The sequence below is a fragment of the Monosiga brevicollis genome, genomic scaffold (assembly GCF_000002865.3).
Source record: "Monosiga brevicollis MX1 MONBRscaffold_5 genomic scaffold, whole genome shotgun sequence".
Lineage (NCBI taxonomy): Eukaryota > Choanoflagellata > Craspedida > Salpingoecidae > Monosiga > Monosiga brevicollis.
Window position 1 is genome coordinate 1,563,351 of NW_001865042.1, and position 20,241 is coordinate 1,583,591.

The following is a 20,241-nucleotide window of genomic DNA, read 5'->3' on the forward strand; positions in this document are numbered from 1 at the left end:
CAAATGCAACGAACGACCGAGTTGTAGAATCCTTGATGACGGACGTCATAGTCGAGTGGATGCAAGGCAGTTGAATGCGACATAAATTGATCGAGTCGTGCGTCAGAAAGCTGCTGCCGGCGTTTGGCAGGGGCTAGCATACAAATAACACGCTGGACGCTTCTCTGGCTTTTGGCATATCTGGTGGCCAGGGCATTGTCAGGTGCTTGGGAGCAACCGAACATTGCAGCCAGCCAAAGAGATGGAAGCTGCAGCCATCCGTGCCAGATTGAATTATAAAAGGTCTAGGCAATTGGTGAAGGAGTCTGCTTCAACCTTGCTTGAGCCCCTCACTGCGAGGAGGGGGGTTGTGAATCCTATTGCCCATTGGTTGATGGTCAAGTCAAGGCATGCCAGGTTGATGAGGGGGAGGGGGGAGAGAGAGACAGAGGACTGGGTCCAAAGAGTCACCTTGGGGCTCGGAGCTTTTGGAGCGCTGCTCCCGCTGGCTGAGCCGCTCCCGGGAGCGCGCGTGCTCTGACTGGCATTCTTAGCCGCAACTGAGGCATCCCCAAAGGCCTCGCGGGCCACCTTGAGGGTCTCGGCAATTTTCGGGAGCACCCGCTTGGGCCCTGCCGACACGATTCCTCGCAAGTTGAATCAGCTAACAAGCGACCCATGAATGGAGAAACCCAAGTGGTCAGCAGACGCACCGATAAACAGGCAGGCTCCCGCGACGGAGATGAGCACAATCTCGCCAACTCCAAATGGCATGTTGATCTGCGGCGGGATGCAGCGAGCGTCAAGATTAGCGCACGGCAAGCGACGACCGTATGCTGAAGCATCATGCTGGGACGGTGTAGAGCCCCACCTGTTTGAGCGGTCTCCCACTTGCACACGAACAGGATGACACGGCTCAAGGACCTGTACACCACCGCCACACACGCCCCGTTAACACACGGCTGCAAGTCACCTCTCAAAGTCACTCCCTCTCTGCCAAAAAGCTCCAAAACCGCGAAATTGAGAGAACAAATCGAAAAAGAAAAAACATAACGAAATCACCACGAAAGACTTTGTGTGTGTGTGTGTGTGTGTGTGTGTGTGTGTGTGTGTGTGTGTGTGTGTGTGTGTGTGTGTCTGTGTGTGTGTGTCTGTGTCTGTGTGTGGTGGATTTGAATGACGGCTGATGTCGGGCGTTCGGTCGCCGGTCGAGGTGGGGTTAGAGAAAGGATGACGCTGGCACGGCGCAAGGGTGTGTTGAAGAAAAGTTGACAGGTTTAGAATTCACAGGATGGCAGGCGGTCTGGCTGCTTGCACGTGCACGAGAAAGAAAGCAAGAGAAAGACAACCCGAGCGAGTTTTGAGGCACCGGTCGCCGCAGAGAGTCTGTTGTCTACTGGGCAGCTTGGGACTTGAGCCATTCTTGATGTTCACGCTCTTGACGCTCGGCTTCTTCGCGCTCGGCGCGCTCCATCTCTGCGAAAAAATCATCCTCATCCTCCGAAACATCACCCTCTGCAACCTCCGGCTCTGGGTCAGCTGCCGGGGTGCTTTCTTCAGCAGCTTCTTTCTCCAGCTCAGCAGCGGCCTGCTTCTGTGCCTGCTTCTGTGCTTCACGCTCAGCCAGGAAAGCGAGTCGCTCCTCCTCTTGACGTCGCTCCTCTTCTTCTTCCATCTCACGGAGCAGGCGCACGTCCTCATCCTCCTCAAAGTCTTGTGCCTCCTCTTCGGGCTGCCCAGTCTTGCGCAGCGCTGCCCATCGGGCATTGTCAATGGCAGCGCCATCAATTTCGCCATCGCCACCCCGTGATCGAGCTAAACAAACGGCGAGAAAGAGACACCTGGTCAGCTACTACACCGTGCTCGACTCCAGGCAACCCACGAGAGCCCGAGCTCGCAGAAGCGTAGCCAGCTCAGGAACCCATTCCGGATAGATGGCGCAAGTCCCATTCGATTCTCGCTGCCGTGCGAGCAATTAAAAAAACAAAAAAAAAATAAGATGCAGGCTACGACGTACTGTTTTCGACTGTCACGTCGGCCATGAGCGCGTTGAGGTCGAGGGACAGACGCTGCTGCAAAACGCGCTGCGAGTTGCCACTGCCCTGAGAAGCCAAAGACTGCGTGTCCCCATTGGCGGCAGCAGCGGCGGCGTCACGACTGGAGGTGGCTGCCCGCTTCAGTGCAAGTACCCATTGGGTGGCTTGGTCTACCTGATTTGCATCTGTGGCCAAGGTGATGGTGCGCGAACCCTGAGCGCGAGGCGTTTGAATGCTGAAGGTCCCGGGCTTCTTGGCCGGGCAGATGACAGCATCGCGGAGCGTACAAGAGCCGCGAAACAGGCGGCCCTCATAATACTCGAGTCGCGATTCACGAGACACTGGGTCCTGCTTCAGCACAAACCAGCGCAGCTTGGTCGAGCGAATCAGTCCCTTGGCCAACTTGGACTTGGACAGGTAGCCCTCGCGCAAAATCAACCAGTCACGCGTCTCCAGCGGCCACTGCAGGCCCAGCGACGCCGACAAACTGGCCTCTGCCTTGGCCATGCTGTCCAGTCAGAAAGACAAACTTGCCAATTCCTCGTGCACCCGCTTCCTGCGCGCACAAGCGGCGACCGCTTCGCTTTCACACGCCTCTGAGGTCGGTCACAACCCGTGCTCTTGACATTCATCCAATGGTACAAACACCACAAGGATCAAGAAAATACACCGTTAACCAGAAAATAGAAGCAGCAACGTAATAGAAGCTGCGAACACCGCGCTGCCGTTGCCGCTGCCGCTGCCGCTGCCGTTGCCGTTGCCGCTGCCGTTGGTGGGCGTTGACGTCGCCGTTCTTCTTCCACTGTTTTCGATGGTGCGTCCCCGCCGAGCCAAATAAGGCTGACAAACAGCTGTTGACAACAGATAAAATTTACGCTTCCAGCGCGTTTTTTCTGGATTTTCAGTTGTACCCCTGGGAAGTTAAATTCTACTCGGCGGATCGGGCCAGAGGTGGTGAACGGCAGCGGCGGCGGCGGCAACCGGCGGCGGCAACCGGCGGCGTGATCAGACGCCTCGGTCGCTTCTGCTCTTTTGATCCAGGGTGGTTTTATAGAGGTGGCGTTCTTTGTCAAGATTAGCGGGGTGCAAGTGCCCGAGCGGCTCGGCTATCGGGCTGCGAGCAACGAGTGAGTCGTGCGCGTGATTCGTCAGCCAACGCGTGTGTGCTTGCGGCTTGACGCTCAGCCTCGGCTTCCGCTCACCTCTTGCCGCATCTGCATCGGACCTTGATATGCTGCAGGCTTGTGTTACGCTTCACTGTGCGGCTTGGCCTTGCTATCCGTGTCCTGCCCTTGACGCCAAGTGAGCGCCAAGGGGCGGGACTCAGATCCTGATATTTTAATCCGAGCATTCCTTCACATTTCCGCGCGCGATCCCTCCTCTTCTTGGCGCCGCCGAAAGGCAACCGGAGGCATGGCCGATCGAACTTGCCGAGTCCTCATGTTGGATGATTCAATCCGCAATTTCCCTGCCTCGGTCAGATTGTGTCCCGTCGAGCTCCCTGTCCACACCTCTTGTGCGCCTGCGCTCTCACACTCACGGCCCTCAACGCCTATCTTGTTGGGCCGCCTGTTCATCACAGTCCTCAATCACAGGCGCCGAGCTCTTTCAAATGGTCGTCTCCCAGTACGCGCTTCATGAAAAAGATTATTTTGGGCTCTGCTTCGATCACCCGGAACGGTCAGTCTTCTTTGACAGAAGCAGCACGGGCACTCCCACTCAGCGCACACTTTTTAATCTCAACTTCATATCGGCGCTCTCAGCGCACACTTTTTAATCTCAACTTCATGTCTGCCCCCCGTTCCCGTTCTCAGACCTGGCCTTTCCATGTGGCTGGAACTTGATCGCACCGTCAAGGAGCAGGTCAAGTCTCGCACTTTTCCCCAGCTGACGTTTACCGTGCGATATTATCCGAGCGACATACGAATTGTCAAAGAGCTGAGCACCCAGCGTCTCCTCTTTCGCCATGCCTTGAGACTTTTGTCCTCGGGTAATCTGGCGTGTCCCACGGATCAAGCCATGACACTAGCAGCTCTTGCACTCCAGGTATGCTCGGCCAAGATTCTCATTTGAGGGTCATCGTTGCGGTAAAATGGACCAGCCAAGGGAAGGTGGCGATATGAAGTTACACTCATCTGTCAACCCACCCTTTTCTCCTTGGTGTTGAGCCAATTTGAACGTTGATGGTTCATCCCACTAATCTGTACCTTTTGCCCCGGCCCCAGACCATTGAAGGTGACTTTATCGACGTCTCGGCCACACGACATCATTTGGACAACCGCAAGCTTATCGCCGATGAGGTCCTCGTGGCGCAGGGATCAAGCCTCGAACTCTGCACGCAACAGGTGTCGGCCATCTACAAGACCTTGATTGGGATGGAGAATACCAGCGCCATGCTGAGCTTCATGACGATCGTTCAAACGTTGCCTCAGTATGGCATCCACTACTTCAAGGTGCAGGTGTGTAGGCGTGGTTGCCGACTCTTGCCCCATGAAGGGAAAGAATAGGTAAATATACCCTGCTTACTTCCTGTGCGCTGTACCATTGACCCTGCAGGACAAAAAGGGGATGCCCTGGCTCCTGGGCATCAATCAGCAAGGCATTCGCCAGTATTACTACTCGGACCCAGCTGAGCCTCGACGAGTGAGTTCCAGATTCTCCCTCCCAACACGAAATTGGTCCTTGCGGGTACTGGCCGCTGGTCTCACTTGTCGTGGCCGCTGTTCATGCTGGTCTGTTCATGCTGGCCTGGGCTGCAATACAAACTCACCTTTGATGCCAGATGCTACCTTGGGGCAGCATCGTCAATCTCAGCTATGTCAAGAACCGTTTCCATGTTGGCGTCGACTTTTCAGCCGACCCAGATCGACTGAGCCAAAGTGAAGCGTCTCGTAACGGTGGAAGTAAAACCGACAGCCCAGATGCCTCGACCCGAGCCAGCGCAATCTCTCCCTTTAGCAACAGCAGCAGCACTGGAGACCAAAGTCGTCCCGCCGCACGACCTCGGAGTAGGATCTTTTCTCTCAATAGCAGCAAGAAGCGCGCTGGCAGCAGCGATGGTTCCCATGAAGGTGAGTTTGTTAAGGCCCTTTCATTCTCCTCTGTCTTCTTTTTTGTAGTTGTGTTTCGGTGGCTGGGACTGGCCCAATCAAGCCTCACGATCAACATGCCACGCGCTTTGGGTTGCTGCATCTTTCGTGCATGCTAGTGTGGATCACGGACAGTGTGGACCACGCCAAGGTGCTCATGGAGTGGGCAGCCGATCAGCATCGATATCATCTGGCGTACCGCAATGAAGTTGCTGTTGGCAACTCCATGCGCCGTCGTCACAGTGCTCGGGCTTCCATCTTTGCCTCGGGTGATCAGACCGCGCTCCCTGCACAGCGGCGCATTCGCCTGCCCAGCAACAAACAAGTGCAGGAAATGATGCTGGCCATAGATCCCCATAGCAAGCCAGTGCTGACGGAGGCCATCGAGGAGATGGTCGAAGAGGGCTCCCATGCTGAGCTGGAACGGTTGCAAAAGCGGCGTCGTCAGCTTGCCGCCGAGCTGGAGCGCAAGTTGGCTCTTTTGCAGAAACTTGAGATTGAGGAACGGGATTGGATGTAAGTGCGCTCATCCTCTTTGCCCAAAGTATTTTCGACACCAAACTTGGGGTCATTTCTTTTTAAGCCATGCCTTGGGGCGACCCTTTTGTCATTCTTATCTATCGTTGACGCACCAACGTTGCCTTGTTTAGTTCCTCTGTCCAAGGCCAGCCCACTGCATCGCGCAGACTCTCTGTGGCCCAGCAGGCCGAAAACATCCCGTTGGACCAGGGGGAGCGTTCAGAGTCACCGGAAGTTTTGCCTTTGCAGCAGGAGCACATCACGCCTTATTTGAGCCCTTCGCCACTTGAGCGCACCAATACAAACATTAGTGACATTAGCATTGGCCTCGAGGCAGCACGACTGCAAGAATCAGACGGCAACAGCGATGAGGTGGAAATGACTTTTCTTCGTCGGCCATCGACACCGACCGGCAATGACCCTGTATCGGCCCCTGAACATGGGTCGAATGAGTTGGTTGATGCTACGCAGACCACGACGGCTCCGAACCTCAGGCCTGGCGACGAGTCGAATGAGCCTGTAGTGCTGGTGCCACGAAGTAGCCGCACATCACTGGGTGACCGCAGTCAGATGACCGTGTTGCAGCCCTCCAAAGTGTCACCGATCAAACGCGCACACGTTGAGGTGAGCCTTGTCAGTTCGACCAATGAACAAGGAGTTGCCACGCCTGATGCGTCACCGGCGCCATCAACGACGGACGGGCTGGACACTAGCTTTATATCCAAAGATAGCACCGTCTCCGTCGTCTAGATTTGAAGTTACATGTTAGCTTGGTATCCGAGTTGTGTGTGAGTGAGGCCGGTTTGAATTGACTGCACTCTTAACGCTGCAAATGATGAATGGGTCTCAAGTCAATTGGTGCTGAGGTGGCATGGTGCAGGTCGGGTTGTCTGTTAACACCACGGCCCGCCCACTTCAGCAAGATACACACACGAAAGAGGATGGCATGCGGGTGCACCTGATTTATTGGGTGTCAAAGCAGGTCAAAGGGAGCGTGCAAACATTGTGCATGTGCTTTGTTCTCATTCTTCCGCATTCTGAGCTGCTTCATTCTCGAGGAGCCGTTGCTTGAAGCGGGCATAGATTCGCCTCCGCTCAAAGTGTTTGACCTAGACCATGTTCCATGCCCCCCCCCCCCCCCCAGAAAAAAAAAAGAAAGAAAGAAAAAAAAAACCCAACCAGACGACCGGTGAGCGCCCGTTCGTCATGTGAGTAGGCATCTTGAGGTAGGCGTGAACAGCGCGTGTGCGTGCTTGGGGCGATAGAGGACCAAACGTACCCATGCCTCGGGGCAAGCAGCTACAAAGCTCTTGCGCAGGTCCTCGCACTGAGTCGCACCCTCGCCGTTCTTCTCCAGGCACTGCTGATACTCATCACGAGCAGCCCAGCACGCCTTGCGCTGGGCTGCCGATACCACACCACTTGAGTCTGGCATCCCCCGGGATTGTGGCCCTCGTTCCGAAGCCCCAGCGTCGTTCCAAAGCGTCAGTCAAACGCGCCGCCACTCGTTCGACGGCCGTGCTCGAATCAAATTTGCGCCTTTTTTTTCGTCGTCGTCTCTGTCTGGAAATTTGTCTGCAACTGCCAAAAAGTATGACATCATGGAGTTTGTGTTTTGAGTGTGTGTTGTGGTGAAAAAATCTTGTGGTTTTAGGGGTGTTCAATTTCGGTTTGACAGGAGGGCGTTCGCTGTCTGGCAAGCAGTCGGCGAAGGCATCTGCTGAAATCGAAGCGGTGTGCAAGGGGCCCAGCGTGGATGGGCGTTGCAACCATGCAAATCAAGAATGGAAAAAAATTCAAACACGACGCAAAGAAAATGGCAAGCTGATATACAGGGCGATGTGGACCTGCCCACCTTCCTCACAACAGCCACACCGAACAAACAGTCCAAAGAAAGCTCAGAGAGCAATGGTTTCAATCAACAAATTGGCTCGTGGAACCATGGATCCCATTGTAGACCCTTGCTTACAAAACATCGTCCTCTGGCTGCTCGCCGTAGTAGGGATTGTCAAAGGCGAGGACTGACGAGCTAAGGGCGAGAAGAGCAGACGCAACAACGTCAGTGCGCGCAAGGGGCGGGTCAAAAGGCCAGAGGGTGGTGCAAAGTACGTACTTTGTATTAAAGGTCGGGTTGGCATACTCGCCATTAAACTGGTTAGACATAAGATCCACCGCGCCGGCTCGTCGACGACGTGCATACAAGGCAGCGAGCACAGCAACAATGGCAAACACCACTAGAGAACCCACGACAGCCGCAATGACAACGCTACGCTTCTTCCCGCCATCGTTTGATTTGCCTACGCACAGATATCCAGTGATGCAGGACATACGGTGAAGGTGGAGAAACCATGGAGTAACAAGGCTATTTAGCAAGATGAGTGTCATTGGGGAATTAAAACACGAAACAAACCGGTGGAGGGTGAGTTGGTGACTGGCTCAGGTGCAATGGCCGATGAGGTTGATGCGTCACTTGACGGCGTCGATTTCGCCGAGGCCGTAGTCGTTGATCCGCCTGGTGAAGTGGAAGATTCAACAGCGGTGCTCGAGATCGAACTTGAAGAAGAAGGGTTGTTGCTATTGGGTGTTGTATTAACAGAGCCAGGAGTGGACGAGCCGGGGTTGGCAGTGGATGCGTCGGGCGTCGTAGTGACTGAGCTGGGGTTGGCAGTGGATGCGTCGGGCGTCGTGGTGACTGAGCTCGGATTGGCAGTGGATGCGCCGGGCGTGGTGGTGATCTTTGTAGTAGTAGATGCGCCGGGCGTGGTGGTGACTTTTGTAGTATATGTGCCGGGCGTGGTGGTGATCTTTGTAGTAGTAGATGCGCCGGGCGTAGTGGCCGTTGAGCTGAGCGCTTGTGTCGCGCTCGTAGTACCTAGTGTGGTGTGTGATGCAGTCGTCGTGCCAGAAGCAGTAGTACTCACCCATGAAGTTGTGCTGTCCGCAACTGTCGTGGTTATGGCGGTCGCAGCCGTTGTCGTGCCGAGAGCTGATGTGGTAGACGATATGGTGGTGGTTGCAGCCGTTGTCGTGGCCGGAGATAATGTGGTAGATGATGTGGTGGTGGTTGCAGCCGTTGTCGTGGCCGGAGATAATGTGGTAGATGATGTGGTGGTGGTTGCAGCCGTTGTCGTGGCCGGAGATAATGTGGTAGATGATGTGGTGGTGGTTGCAGCCGTTGTCGCGTCGGGGGATGATGTGGTAGATGATGTGGTGGTGGTTGCAGCTGTTGTCGTGGCGGGAGATGATGTGGTAGATGATGTGGTGGTGGTTGCAGCCGTTGTCGTGGCCGGAGATAATGTGGTAGATGATGTGGTGGTGGTTGCAGCCGTTGTCGTGGCCGGAGATAATGTGGTAGATGATGTGGTGGTGGTTGCAGCCGTTGTCGCGTCGGGGGATGATGTGGTAGATGATGTGGTGCTGGTTTCAGCCGTTGTCGTGGCGGGAGATGATGTGGAAGATGATGTGGTGCCTTCTGTAGTTGTGGTCGAAGTCGATCTTTGGGCGTTTGTCGTCCACATCGGAGTCGATGAGCCTGGCGTAGGAAAAGCATTGGACAGGCTGGCTGTCATGCCACCGACCACAAAGTTCCCTGCTTGAATGCTGTTGAACAGAGCAGTCTGTGCATCGGAGTCACAACGACAATAAAGCATGAGCTAAGCAGCGATGAACATCTGCCATTGAGCACGCCAAATTCAATACACATACCGCAGAGTCTGCAGAATTCAGCTCCACAGTGACCTGGATGCTGCCCGGTGCCACGAACACTCGAACGATGGAGTAACGTGGTACAAACGACTCTGCCTGATAACGCACTGCTGCTTTAAAAGCAAGTATGCTTTGTTCTGAGGGGAGATAGTCGTCGTAGGATGCATCAAAATACATGGTCACATTGGTAAGCTGAGGTGCAGGGGCCATTGTTGTGGAGGAGGTGCTCCAAGAAGCTGGCTCCCCAGAACAAAACGTTTCAGGACAGTAGATCTCGGCAAATGTGCTGGTGCACTGCGCCTTTGGCTGGACGTAAACGTAACATTCGCCAACTACACAATGGCAATGCGCGAGGGTCCCTGGGATTGGGGCAAACAGGTCGTTGATCAATGGGGCCGACAACGCATAAAAGGCCCCGTCAGCGTTGACCAGGAACGGCTTCTCATCAGCACGTCCTGTGCTTGCAGACCCATGACCTTTCGGATGAGTTGTAACCACAAACTGGCCTTGACTGCCCGGCGCCACGCTAACATGGGTGCCATCCAAGGTAGCAAATGTAGCATGGTCTTGGAACGTTTCGTTGGAGAGGATCAGATGACGATTCACCAGCGCCCGGACCGTGGCCACAAACAGCGTTCGGTTGTACGAGCTCAAATTGAGGAAGAAGGGCATCATAGGGTGAAGACCGTCATCCGTGGGAAGTACACCAATGAATGGACCATTGCCATCAAAGTTGCTCGCGATATCCGCCGTTGTGATTAGATATGTGAGGTTGGTGAATCGCGCATCTTCACCCAAAGCTGTTGTGAGATCAGCAGTGCACGCCTAAAATGCAGCGGAACAATGCAAACAGCCCATTCATGCGAGCGGTGAGATACACAGAGGTTGCTTTTTTTGAGATGCACCAGGGAGGACAAAACAGGTCTCAACGACACTGCACAACGAACCCCGGTGGCATCGAGGCTGTAGCCTGCATCGCACTTGCAGTCACCAAAGTCCTCAGCGTCACAGACGACCTCAATGTCATCAAGACCAATGTCACCCTGTACACCGTCGCCGCGGAAGCCTTTGAAGCGCAGTTGGATCATGTCCTCATAGCTAATTGAACACGAATGGAGAGGTCGTAAGCACCGGCGAAACCCAAAGAAAAACAAAAACAACAGACCAACAAAACAAGAAAAACAAGAAAAACAAATCGCTATCGACAGCGTACTTTGTGAGCCAGTGTTGGCCATGACGCCAACGGTCGTAAATGCTGGGCTCGGCCGAGTCAACAGGGGCAACCGCAACCCATACAGGGACAAAATCGCTGTCCCCAGCTCCTTGTATCTCAAGCGTCAAGTTCTCAACGTTTTGGCCCAGCATATGGTAGTAAAAGCTCAAATGACAAGCGGAGCCAAGTTCGCTAATGTTGAACTTGGGTGACGTGAGCTGGGCAAAGTGGTTTGACTGCTGACCAGATGCGTCAATGTACATGAAGTGTCCCTCAGCAGTGCCGTAGGTGTGATCCACGGAAGGTCCGGTACCAGCAGTATACGTGCCGTTGGATCCTGTAAAAGAAGGACAAAAAAGAACGAAAAGGGAAAGAAAAGAAAAGAAAAGAAAAGAAAAGAAAAGGAAAGACAGCAGCAATCATAAGCACGAGACAAGCTGACAAGGGGATCACACATCAAGCGAGGCATGCTGTCGCCACCCACGCCCATGAATGAACAAACCCACGGGTCTTGAGAACCCGGAATTCAAAAACACACCTAGCTTCCAGTCAAAGTCATCAGCGGAAATATCGTTGGTCCAGCCACACAGCTTGGGTGTGCCATCTTCTCCTTCAAAATTGCAGTCAGCCACGGTCCGGGCGCAGCTCGAGTGGGCCGGGCACACGAGGTCGGCACACGACTCGTGGTAAGCAGGCTGCCCACACACACCCCCAATGATGACGTCAGATCCATAGCCCAGACACTCGGCGCTAAGTTTTAAGCATCGGCGGACCATGGTCGAGTGAGTCTGAAATGGAGCTTGGCTGCGGCAAGCCACGAGCAAGTGAAATGGAGAAACAGGCAAGGTACAGGTGACGGAATGCATACCATGGCAAGCTGCGGACAGTGTGGGTGCCATTGGCGCAGACCGGGTCCAGGGCTGAGAAGCTGCAGAGGAGGACCAGCGAGTCGTCGTGGCCGTTTTCGGTTGAGCATGTTTCATATGTAGAGTTGACGCCACATTCACGCGGGTTGTTGACCTCATTAACAGAGGCCCCGTTGCACACCGCGCACTGTGGGTTTGCATAGTTCTGTCCATTATAGCATGTGATCTCCAGGGGCATTGTGTAGCAAAGCTGGGTGTAGATCGGCGAGGCATCACGGGGACAAGTGGTGATAATGTCAACGCCGGGTTCCAACTGATCGCAGCGGCCGCGACGGAACTCAGTGACTCCGTTGCAATGAGCGCTGTTGTCGTAAAAACATGGTGATTGAGAAAAGCGGTCTTACATTTAGTTTGGTCTCTGCGACTACACATTATGGGGCGAAAAGGGTCGCAAGTTGGCGTCACAACGGGCGAGGGGGCTCTACGTACCAATAGGCGCTGGCGTAGCTCGTGTCAGTGGCTTCATCGCACACATCAGGCAGGCTGACAGCGTTTTGCCGACATAGCAGGGCTGTCAAAAAGTTGGCATTGCTTGGGCAGGTTTTGACAGGGGCAGTAGGCGGAAGGGTTGAAGCAGGGTACTCATTGGGATCTGCAATGCAGTAGGTTTCACCATCGCCGGAGTAACCCGGATCACTGCGAGAAGGGTCACACGAGAACATCAGCATTATGACCAGCCAGAGCGCAGAATGAGCGGAAGAGGAAGAATGACCCACCAAACGCAACTGCCAACAAAATCGTCATCGCACACCAAAGCGACATCATCAATCGCGATATCGGCTTCGGGCCCAGTCACGCCAGCGTGGAAGCGCAGCTGCACGATGCTGTCATCGTAGGCACTGTCTGGAGCAAGTGTGATGCTGTGTTGGCGCCAGACATCAAACGAAGATTCCCCGGGAGTGCTCGGTTCATACTGCCATAGCGTTTCAAACTGCTCAACAACAGTTTCGGGATTGCGCTTCATATCCACTGCCAGGTACTTGATGTCGCGACCGAAGGTGTGATACCAAAAGTTGAGGCGGCAACGGTAGCCCTCGTTTGCTGGATTGACCATGGGGCTCAACAGGTAAGCCGTGGAGAGAGGGCCTCGCGGCAAGCCAGAGGCCTCAATGTAGGCAAAGTGGCCACGGGGTGCGGATGTCGCGACCGGGCACTGGCGCGTTTGAGTCGTATTCAAAATGCAAGACTCGGGATAGTATGTGTGGTCCAAGGCCTGTGGGTAAGATGCAGCGAAAACAGGAGTGCCATCCATGGGCAAACGAGTGAGCCTATGCGTCCTATGCGTCTGAACGTGTGGTTTGTGCTGACGTGTCAACAATTTGCAGAGACAAGCAGACGTACCGGACCAGTCTCCGCAGATGGAGTCGATGATCCGATATACCAAGTCAAGTCGTCACCCTCGGAGTTGTCCCAGCCGCCAAGTCCCGATTCAAAGTCGGCATCGGCGATGGTCAGCTTGCAGGTTGCATGAGCCGCACATTGGACAGCGTCACAGGGCTGTGCTGGCTCTGGATCGGCACAAGTCCCGGTCGTGTACTCGCTCACACCGTTGCAACGGGCGCAGGATGGGTTCATAAAGGTGGCCAGGGAGCCGTCCGATTGTACGCCACAGACGAATGCGTTTTCAAACCAGCGGCATGCTTCGATGGACCCATCCGCACAGGTGGAAATGCTGTTTTCTGGCAAGCCACTGCATGGACCCGCAGAGATGGCAGCCGGGCCATAGCCACTGCAAATGGCACAATTGCGATTGGCTGCGGTTTAACAGGTGTCGACACATGAGCACGGAACGCTTTGCGGTAATTCAACAAGCTACAAGAGCTGACTACGTCCGAGCAAGAGAAGCGCGACGGTGCATACCATAAGTTCGGTCGTTGGCACAGACGTAGCTGTTGGTTGAATCGGCACTGTTGAGACAGCCCGCTTCATAGGTGGCGAGCTCGGGGTGAGCAGACATGTTTAATGCGCAGGACTTGTAAATTTGCTCCGTGGCCGAGGGGATGGTGCCGCAAGCGCCCGAGGTTGCGTGACTGAACGAGAAATTAGCTACCGAGCAGTACAGGCAACTACGCGATCGCGAAACAAGGTCATGCGGCGCTTCGATGAGGGAAGTGCAAGGGGGCATGGGGTAGACTCGGACCACCCTTTCGAAAACCAAAGTAGCTCGATGCAGCCAGTGTGGACAAAACAAACAGACGGAGACAAAGACCAGTCAGAGGAGGCTTCGAGGTGCGACATACATCTCATTCTTGTACGTAACTCCATCATAACAAACATAGCGAGTGAGGTCTTCGTTGAGGCAGGATTCGTTGAGCCGGGCGCGCTCGGTCGGAGAGGCCAACTTGGCCAAGCCTTCAGCCGTGCAGGTCTGGACAGGGGGCTCCGTGGGAGAGATTGGCGGCTCTGAGCAGAGTCCCATGGAAAAGCGGTCGACACCATTGCAGGCAGCACAATACTCGTTCTTGTACAAGGTCAGGTTGTTTGTTGCCGGTGATGCATAGTTGACGCCACAGACCAGACTCTGATCCCGACTATGACAATAGTCCGCGTATACTCTATAAATAAAAGCAGCGATCAAGATGTGTGTGAATGAGGCAAGAAGCACCGTGGCGGGTCAGCATCCATCGAGGCATGGCCTCTGGGTTTGCAACTTACCCATCGGTTGTGCAAGTGTCGACACCGACGACGGGGGGCTGGTCAGTGGGCGCAATCTCATCCGAGTCGACAACGCACTGGACCGCCTCGGTTGCGTTGTTGACGTCCATGTAACCGGGTAGGCAGGCACATTCACCCTCGGTGGCTTCACCGCAGGCGAGCTCGATGTTGTCCAGGGCAATGCGACCCGAAGTGGGGGCTGTGGCTTCAATTCGCACCGTGACATTGGTGTCGACGGAGCGGATGGGGACGCGAACCAGCTGCCAGCGTTGAGACACGAGCTGGCCGATCCAGGTATCGCTTTCTTCAAGCCCAGTCGAGTTGACGATGTGTGTGGCAAACTGGGTGTCGCTGGCGTCCGAGGTCCAGACATACATGTTTAGGACGCAGTTGTAGCCGAAAAGGATGGTGGGCATCCAGGGACTGACGAGGGTGCCGTGCTGACCAGCCTTGATTTCGGCAAACTGATTGTCATCCGAGACGGTGACGTCTGACAGGGTTGGGTCATTGCTGATAGCCACGTTGGAGCGCGTCCACCCGCAAAAGCTGTCGGCCTGGCCAAAGTCGCAATCAGCGACCGTGCGCGTGCACTCGGCGTTGCTAGGACATTCGACCGAGTCGCAGGGTTGGTAGTCGATGGTGGCATTGCAAGGTCCAGTCACAAAGTCTCGAACGCCGTTGCACTGGGCGCATTGGAAGTTTTTGTACGTGACATCCGTGTCTAGGCCGCAGACGGGGTCAAAGTCAAAGAAGGTACAGCCGTGATCCTGTGAATCATGGGTGCAGTTGCCGACAAAGTCAAATCCAATGTCGCACTCGCCCGCGGTAATCTCTGACTGGGCTAGGCCGTTGCAAATGGCGCAGGCTCTGTTGCGGTAGGTAGCGCCGCGGCTGCAGACCAGATCCTCGTCACGCTCATGACAAGCAACGGTGTAGAGAGCAGCGATGCCCGTGGTATTGGCAAGACAGGAGGAGATGACGACGCTGGGCTCGGATTGCTGGTGGCAGGTGCCAATGGTGAAGTCAGAGTGACCGGCACACTGCGCGCAATAGACATTGGAATATTGAAGCATGTTATCAACGCAAACTGTTTGGCAGAGTTGTGAGTCCGGATAAGGGCAGCTGTTGCAGCGGGTTTGAAACAGGTCTGCCGTACAGGAGGAAGCAGGGACGTCCACGACAGCACCGGTAGCGCAGTAGCCTCCGTAGCTGGCAAGCACACCGTTGCATTCAGCGCAGTACGTATTGTAGTACTGGCGGCCGTCATCGCCACAGACGAGCTCCCGAGGGGCGTTGCGGGCCATGCAGTATTTGGCGGCGGTGGTTTCTGGATCGGCGCAGGTTTGAATGCCCGAGCACGGGCTATCGTAGAGGACCGTTGCGCCGTGGCAGCGGGCTTGGCAGGCGTTGCCGTAGGTGTGGAGGTCACTGCCACATACCGGCTGGTAGTTTTCAGGACAAATGCAGGGACTCGCGGTGGAGGCTTCACCACTGCCGTCACCGCCGGTGGGGCAAGCGCCGTTCACGGGCAAGGTGGTGTGGATGCGGGTTCGATTCAACGCGCACCAGGCGCATTGTTCATTCTGGTACAGAGTGCCGTTGTAACAAACCGGCAAGCCGTTGGAGCGCTCACAGAGCAGGTAGAATTCACTACTCTTGGTGCAGGAAGCCACTCCAGGACTGCCAGGAAGGCACGCGCCTCTGGTGTAGGCGACGCCAGCGCAGTGGGCCAGGCAAATTGAGTCGTACGTGAGCCCATCGGCTCCGCACACTTGGATGTTGGTGGAATTGGCATGGGTCTCACATCCGCAGTGGGTTTTGCTGGACATGCTGCACGATGGGCAGCCCGCTGAGACAAAGAAAGCCAGTTTGGTTAATACGCACGAATGCAGGCCAAAGGAAGCATCAGCAAAGAGACACAGAGACGGAGAGATCGCGTGACAGCGAGGCCAGAGACGGAGAGAGAGGAGAGAGGGAGAGGCAGAGAGACTACGCCACTGGTTCAGTGTGCTTTCGCAACGCACCTGTGCTATACTGAGGCAGTTGATGAGCCAAGCAAGGTGCGACCGTCGGGCAGTCCTGAGCCAGGACCAGGGAGTGGACAGCAAGATGTGCAAAGAGCACCAGGCACAACGGCGCAAGCCATGCCCCTGGACGCAGGCACGCCATGGTCCGAGGTCTCTCTAGTTGATGGTCGGATCAGAGATGGCATGCAACTCGGCAACCGCGGGAACCGGGGCGGGGGATAGGAAACAGGGTCGCGCGATTCCGGAGCAAGCTTACAAATTGCGAGCTGGCGTCGGTGCCGCGCGGTGGCGTGGGCGACAGTGAAGCGTCCCCTTGAGTTGGCGGCCCACAGCAGGCCCTGTGATCGAGTAGGCGGGCCCAGTTGTGGTCTGTTCTGCTCCTGGGATTGGCCTGGGGCTGGCCGCCATCGTCGAGCGATGGCGGGATGACACGCACGCAAACGGGGTGAAGGTGAGCGAACAACATGGGACTTCAACGTGAGAAGCAGACATGTGCCAAAGGTAAGCCGTTCGACTTGGCGCGGACCCTTGAGAACGCGGTAGGTCCGCGCCTTTTAGTATCCAAGCACGGGTGCAGATCGCAAACAGTGGCCCTCCAGGGGCTGTAGCGCAGCAGTCCGCCGAATCAGCATGGCGCGCACCTCAGAATGCTCCTGTGAAAGTGAAAGCCGTTTCAGGCAGCCAGCGTCTGAGAGATGGGAGGTGGAGAGGGATGATGTGGAAGAGAACTTGCTCAAGTGGGTCAGCTTCTGAGAGAGGGATTGCAACTCGGCATGGGTTGTTAGAGTTTTGGACAAAAACGAGAGATTTTGGGATATGCTAAAGGTACTTTTCAACGTACACCAGAGGATGCGAGAACGCGGCAGACTGTTTAAGAGGACGTTCAAGAACGAGAACAGAACACGAGAGAGTCGTTGAGATCGGATGACAACCTCCAGAGAGAGAGTGATAGAGAGAGAGAGAGAGTGATGGGGTTCGTGTGCGCTTGCCTCGTGACGAGGGCCGACATCGCAAAAAGCGCTGACATCTGCCAAGCGTGTCTGACAATTATTGTCAGATATTTCTCATCCCCCGCCGCCTTTGACGATAAAGGGCTATAGTTTACCGGGAAAAATTGTGGCTCAGCTTGATAGAGAATTTTGACACCCCCAGTTTGCTTCAGTTCCACGGATCGAGCGAGCGAGTGGAGCTTGTGGCAGTCGGCAGTCACTTTTCTGCGCGAGTTGTTTTTTCCATTTTGTCTCGTGAACGACCCTTCATCGCCAGCAACATGGTGGGTTTTGCGTGCTCTGGTGGGCGGGTTATCGCGTTGATCTGCTTGGTGCCATGTTTTGGAGCTGATTACCGATTGGTGCACAGGGTGGTGGCGCACGCTACGCATATCCCAAGTATGTCTGGTCCCCGGCCGGCGGCTGGTGGGCGGAACCCCGCTCTTGGAAGGCCAACACCATCATGGCTGGTGTTTTGATCGCTGCCGCTTGTGTGCCCCTGGCTTACCTCTCCTCCCAACGCGAGGTATGGCGCACCATCTGTTAGCGCGTGCATGGCCTAGCCGACGCATAGCTTGGTTGCTCACTCCGCTTCATTCATGCAGAGGAGACCCATTGCTCCCGTTCGTCACACCATGACTCAGCGCATGGCCAAGTTTGGTGCGGTGCGTAGCTCTCAATCTTGTCTAATCAATCAAAGTAAAGAGGGGAGCCAGGTGTTTTTTGGCGGTTGCGTGCACAGGCTCTCGCATTCGCTCGACTCTTCTCTCCTTTTGCTGCAGCTCTCCGTTTTTGAACCCATTCTTTGGCGGACCGCTGAGACACAGTCCAACTCACTCGTGCTGCTCTGTTTGTCCGTAGATTGATGACCCCAGCCTCCAAAAGTAGATTGAGACTTGTCTTGATTTGCGTGTCTCGTGTTCTGACCTGTCACCAGGGCTCTGCACCAACCGTGTTGGTGACGACAGGTCGTCGATGGGCCCGAAACAGCTTCTCGGGGCAGCCTTGGCTCTGATATAGCAGGGCCTTTTCCAGTCCGCGGGGTCGATCCGTTTGGGTGCTACCTGCGCACTGTTTTGTTTGATTTCTTTCCCTTTCGCCAATTCTCTCTGCAATTTCTATGCCCACCAAGGTCCTTTTCCCCTTCTCTCGATCGTGGCAGGCCTTTCTTGACAGAGCGAGGTGCCGTTCCTTGTGTCCGTGTCGTTGTTGAAGGTGGTCGCCCGCCCCGTCTCTTCGTCTTTCCGTCTCTGTGTCCCAATCCAAACCTCGACTTTGGGCATCAAGACGTGACTGGTCATTTGGCGGACAGCCACCTTGATGTCATTTGGTAGCAACTTTTGAGAGAGCGAGAGAGGGAGACAGAGAGAGACAGAGAGAGAGAGAGAAGAGAGAGAAGAGGGAGAGAGAGAGAGAGAGAGGAGAGAGAGAGAGAGAGAGAGAGAGAGAGAGAGGAGAGAGAGAGAGAGAGAGAGAGAGAGAGAGAGAGAGACAGTGAGACAGAGAGACAGAGACAGAGAGAGAGAGAGAGAGAGAGAGAGACAGAGACAGAGACAGAGACAGAGAGAGAGAGACACACAAAAAGACAGAGAGACATTTCAGCTGTGTGCGAGTGCCGGGGGGGCGCGGCAGGCAGGGTCTCTCTTGTCTCTCGGAGCGGACGTGAAGGGGTTGGTCACCTGCATCTTCATTGATTGGGGTGGCCACGGCGGGGGCTGCTGGGGCCAGTGGATCGCTGCCTTTGCTGCAGTTCTGCTTCTGCTTCTGCTTCTTCCTCCCCTTTTTTTCATGGACACGCACGAGCTGGATCCCTCGACTTTGCGCAGGAATTTGAGGTCTCTGGCAGTGCAAATCGCTTTGACGAGGGCTCACCTGTCGAACGCGTTGCTGATTCATTGATGTACGGGCAGAGTAAGTGCCAACACGCCGATAAGAACCATAGCAAGCGCAAAGGCAACAATGGCAGCCACAAATGGCGGGGTGACAGTGGTCGCGCCCCGCCAGCTCCAGCCCAACAACGATGGACCCACCGGACTGGAAAGCACCACAGCTCCCATTGAAGCAGTCGATCTCACAACGTCTGCCCCTGAGTTGCCGGCATCGGGCGGTGCTTCGCCACAGACATCTCCTCGTGCCATTGTCAAGCGGCGGCAACGTTCCCCGCGCCACCTACCTTCCTCACCCCGTCAAGACGATGGTGCGTTGCTGCCCATGTCGGCTTCGATCACGCCAGCTGCCCCCTTCCTCCAGGGGTTCTGCCTTACTTTCATATCCCTCACATTCCTGGCCGTTTTGCCTCGTGGCTTCCCGCATATCTCTTTGAATGACTCTAGCTGCCTCCGGGCCCACTTCGCCAGTTTTGAGCACTGTCGTGCCTCGACGGAGCAGCTCGCGACTCACAGCCACACACAGCAATGATTCGCAAGCGTCGGCCGCTTCGCGTTCTCGTCAAGGTATGCCTTTGCCCTGCCATGCATTTGCCTGTTCCCAAGCAGACTTGTCATTTTGAAGCACTCTCACCCTGGAACATGGACTCCAATTAACTCCCAGGGTTATCTGCTCCCTCCAGCGCAGCATCTGTCAAGTCGCCTCGTCGCCGCTCGCGGCCCTCTGACACAAAGCCTGCTACACCGGGTAGCACGGATGATCGCTTGCGCGCCGTTCAAGCGCGGCGCGCGCGCATGGAGGCTGCGGCACGCCAGAAAGGCGAGGAACTCATGCGCCGCAAAATGGAGCGCCTCGAGTCGGCACGCCTTCAACGAGAGCAACGCCTCGATGCCGAACGTGAAAAACACAACGCCGAATACCAGGCGGCGAAACAAAAAGTTCGTGCCGAGCGGCGGCGTGCCTCGGAGATCAAAGAGCGTGCCACAGAGCAGTTGCGTCTCCGCTCCGAGCGCGAGCGCATCAAAATTGAAGAGTCGCGCCGGGTCGAAGCCGAAAACCGAGCCGCCGCCGCTCGCCGCGCTAATCTGCTGGTTGCGGAGCGAGTGCGGCAGAGCCAAGAGCAACAACGTGCTCGACAACAAAATATGGCCAACGACGACTCGACTGTCTCTGCCGCCTCCGACGCTACCCCTGAACGCGGTCGACGACAAGCATC

At 55.5% G+C, this 20,241-nt stretch overlaps 5 protein-coding genes across 5 annotated transcripts; 2 read left to right on the forward strand and 3 right to left on the reverse strand.

Annotated features, from left to right (window-relative positions):
- Positions 1–1,242: 1,242 nt before the first annotated feature.
- On the reverse strand, positions 1,243–2,833 carry MONBRDRAFT_36460 (uncharacterized protein). The gene is made up of 2 exons (XM_001744372.1): positions 1,997–2,833; positions 1,243–1,794 (listed from the first exon to the last, which is right to left on the reverse strand). The coding sequence occupies exons 1-2, from the start codon at positions 2,520–2,522 to the stop codon at positions 1,373–1,375; spliced, it is 948 nt and encodes a 315-aa protein (XP_001744424.1). The 5' UTR covers positions 2,523–2,833; the 3' UTR covers positions 1,243–1,372.
- Positions 2,834–3,428: 595 nt separating this feature from the next.
- On the forward strand, positions 3,429–6,373 carry MONBRDRAFT_36461 (uncharacterized protein; the record flags this gene model as incomplete). The annotated part of the gene is made up of 8 exons (XM_001744176.1): positions 3,429–3,491; positions 3,598–3,695; positions 3,830–4,061; positions 4,241–4,474; positions 4,572–4,658; positions 4,798–5,086; positions 5,224–5,620; positions 5,755–6,373. 8 exons carry the CDS (start codon positions 3,429–3,431, stop codon positions 6,371–6,373), a joined length of 2,019 nt encoding a protein of 672 aa, XP_001744228.1.
- Positions 6,374–6,681: 308 nt separating this feature from the next.
- On the reverse strand, positions 6,682–7,034 carry MONBRDRAFT_3788 (uncharacterized protein; the record flags this gene model as incomplete). The annotated part of the gene is made up of 2 exons (XM_001744373.1): positions 6,682–6,732; positions 6,903–7,034. Coding segments are annotated over 2 exons (183 nt in total), but the record flags the coding sequence as incomplete, so codon positions are not given.
- A 504-nt stretch (positions 7,035–7,538) lies between these two features.
- On the reverse strand, positions 7,539–16,291 carry MONBRDRAFT_31785 (uncharacterized protein; the record flags this gene model as incomplete). Its single annotated transcript, XM_001744374.1, has 17 exons — positions 7,539–7,652; positions 7,737–7,920; positions 8,034–8,135; positions 8,218–9,040; positions 9,202–9,240; positions 9,329–10,153; positions 10,276–10,426; positions 10,542–10,878; positions 11,080–11,291; positions 11,410–11,769; positions 11,897–12,103; positions 12,184–12,680; positions 12,809–13,221; positions 13,328–13,533; positions 13,708–14,022; positions 14,123–15,971; positions 16,147–16,291. 17 exons carry the CDS (start codon positions 16,289–16,291, stop codon positions 7,589–7,591), a joined length of 6,729 nt encoding a protein of 2,242 aa, XP_001744426.1. The 3' UTR covers positions 7,539–7,588.
- Positions 16,292–17,505: 1,214 nt separating this feature from the next.
- MONBRDRAFT_15467 (uncharacterized protein) lies at positions 17,506–17,685 on the forward strand (the record flags this gene model as incomplete). Its single annotated transcript, XM_001744177.1, has 1 exon — positions 17,506–17,685. A coding segment is annotated over one exon (180 nt), but the record flags the coding sequence as incomplete, so codon positions are not given.
- Positions 17,686–20,241: the final 2,556 nt, after the last annotated feature.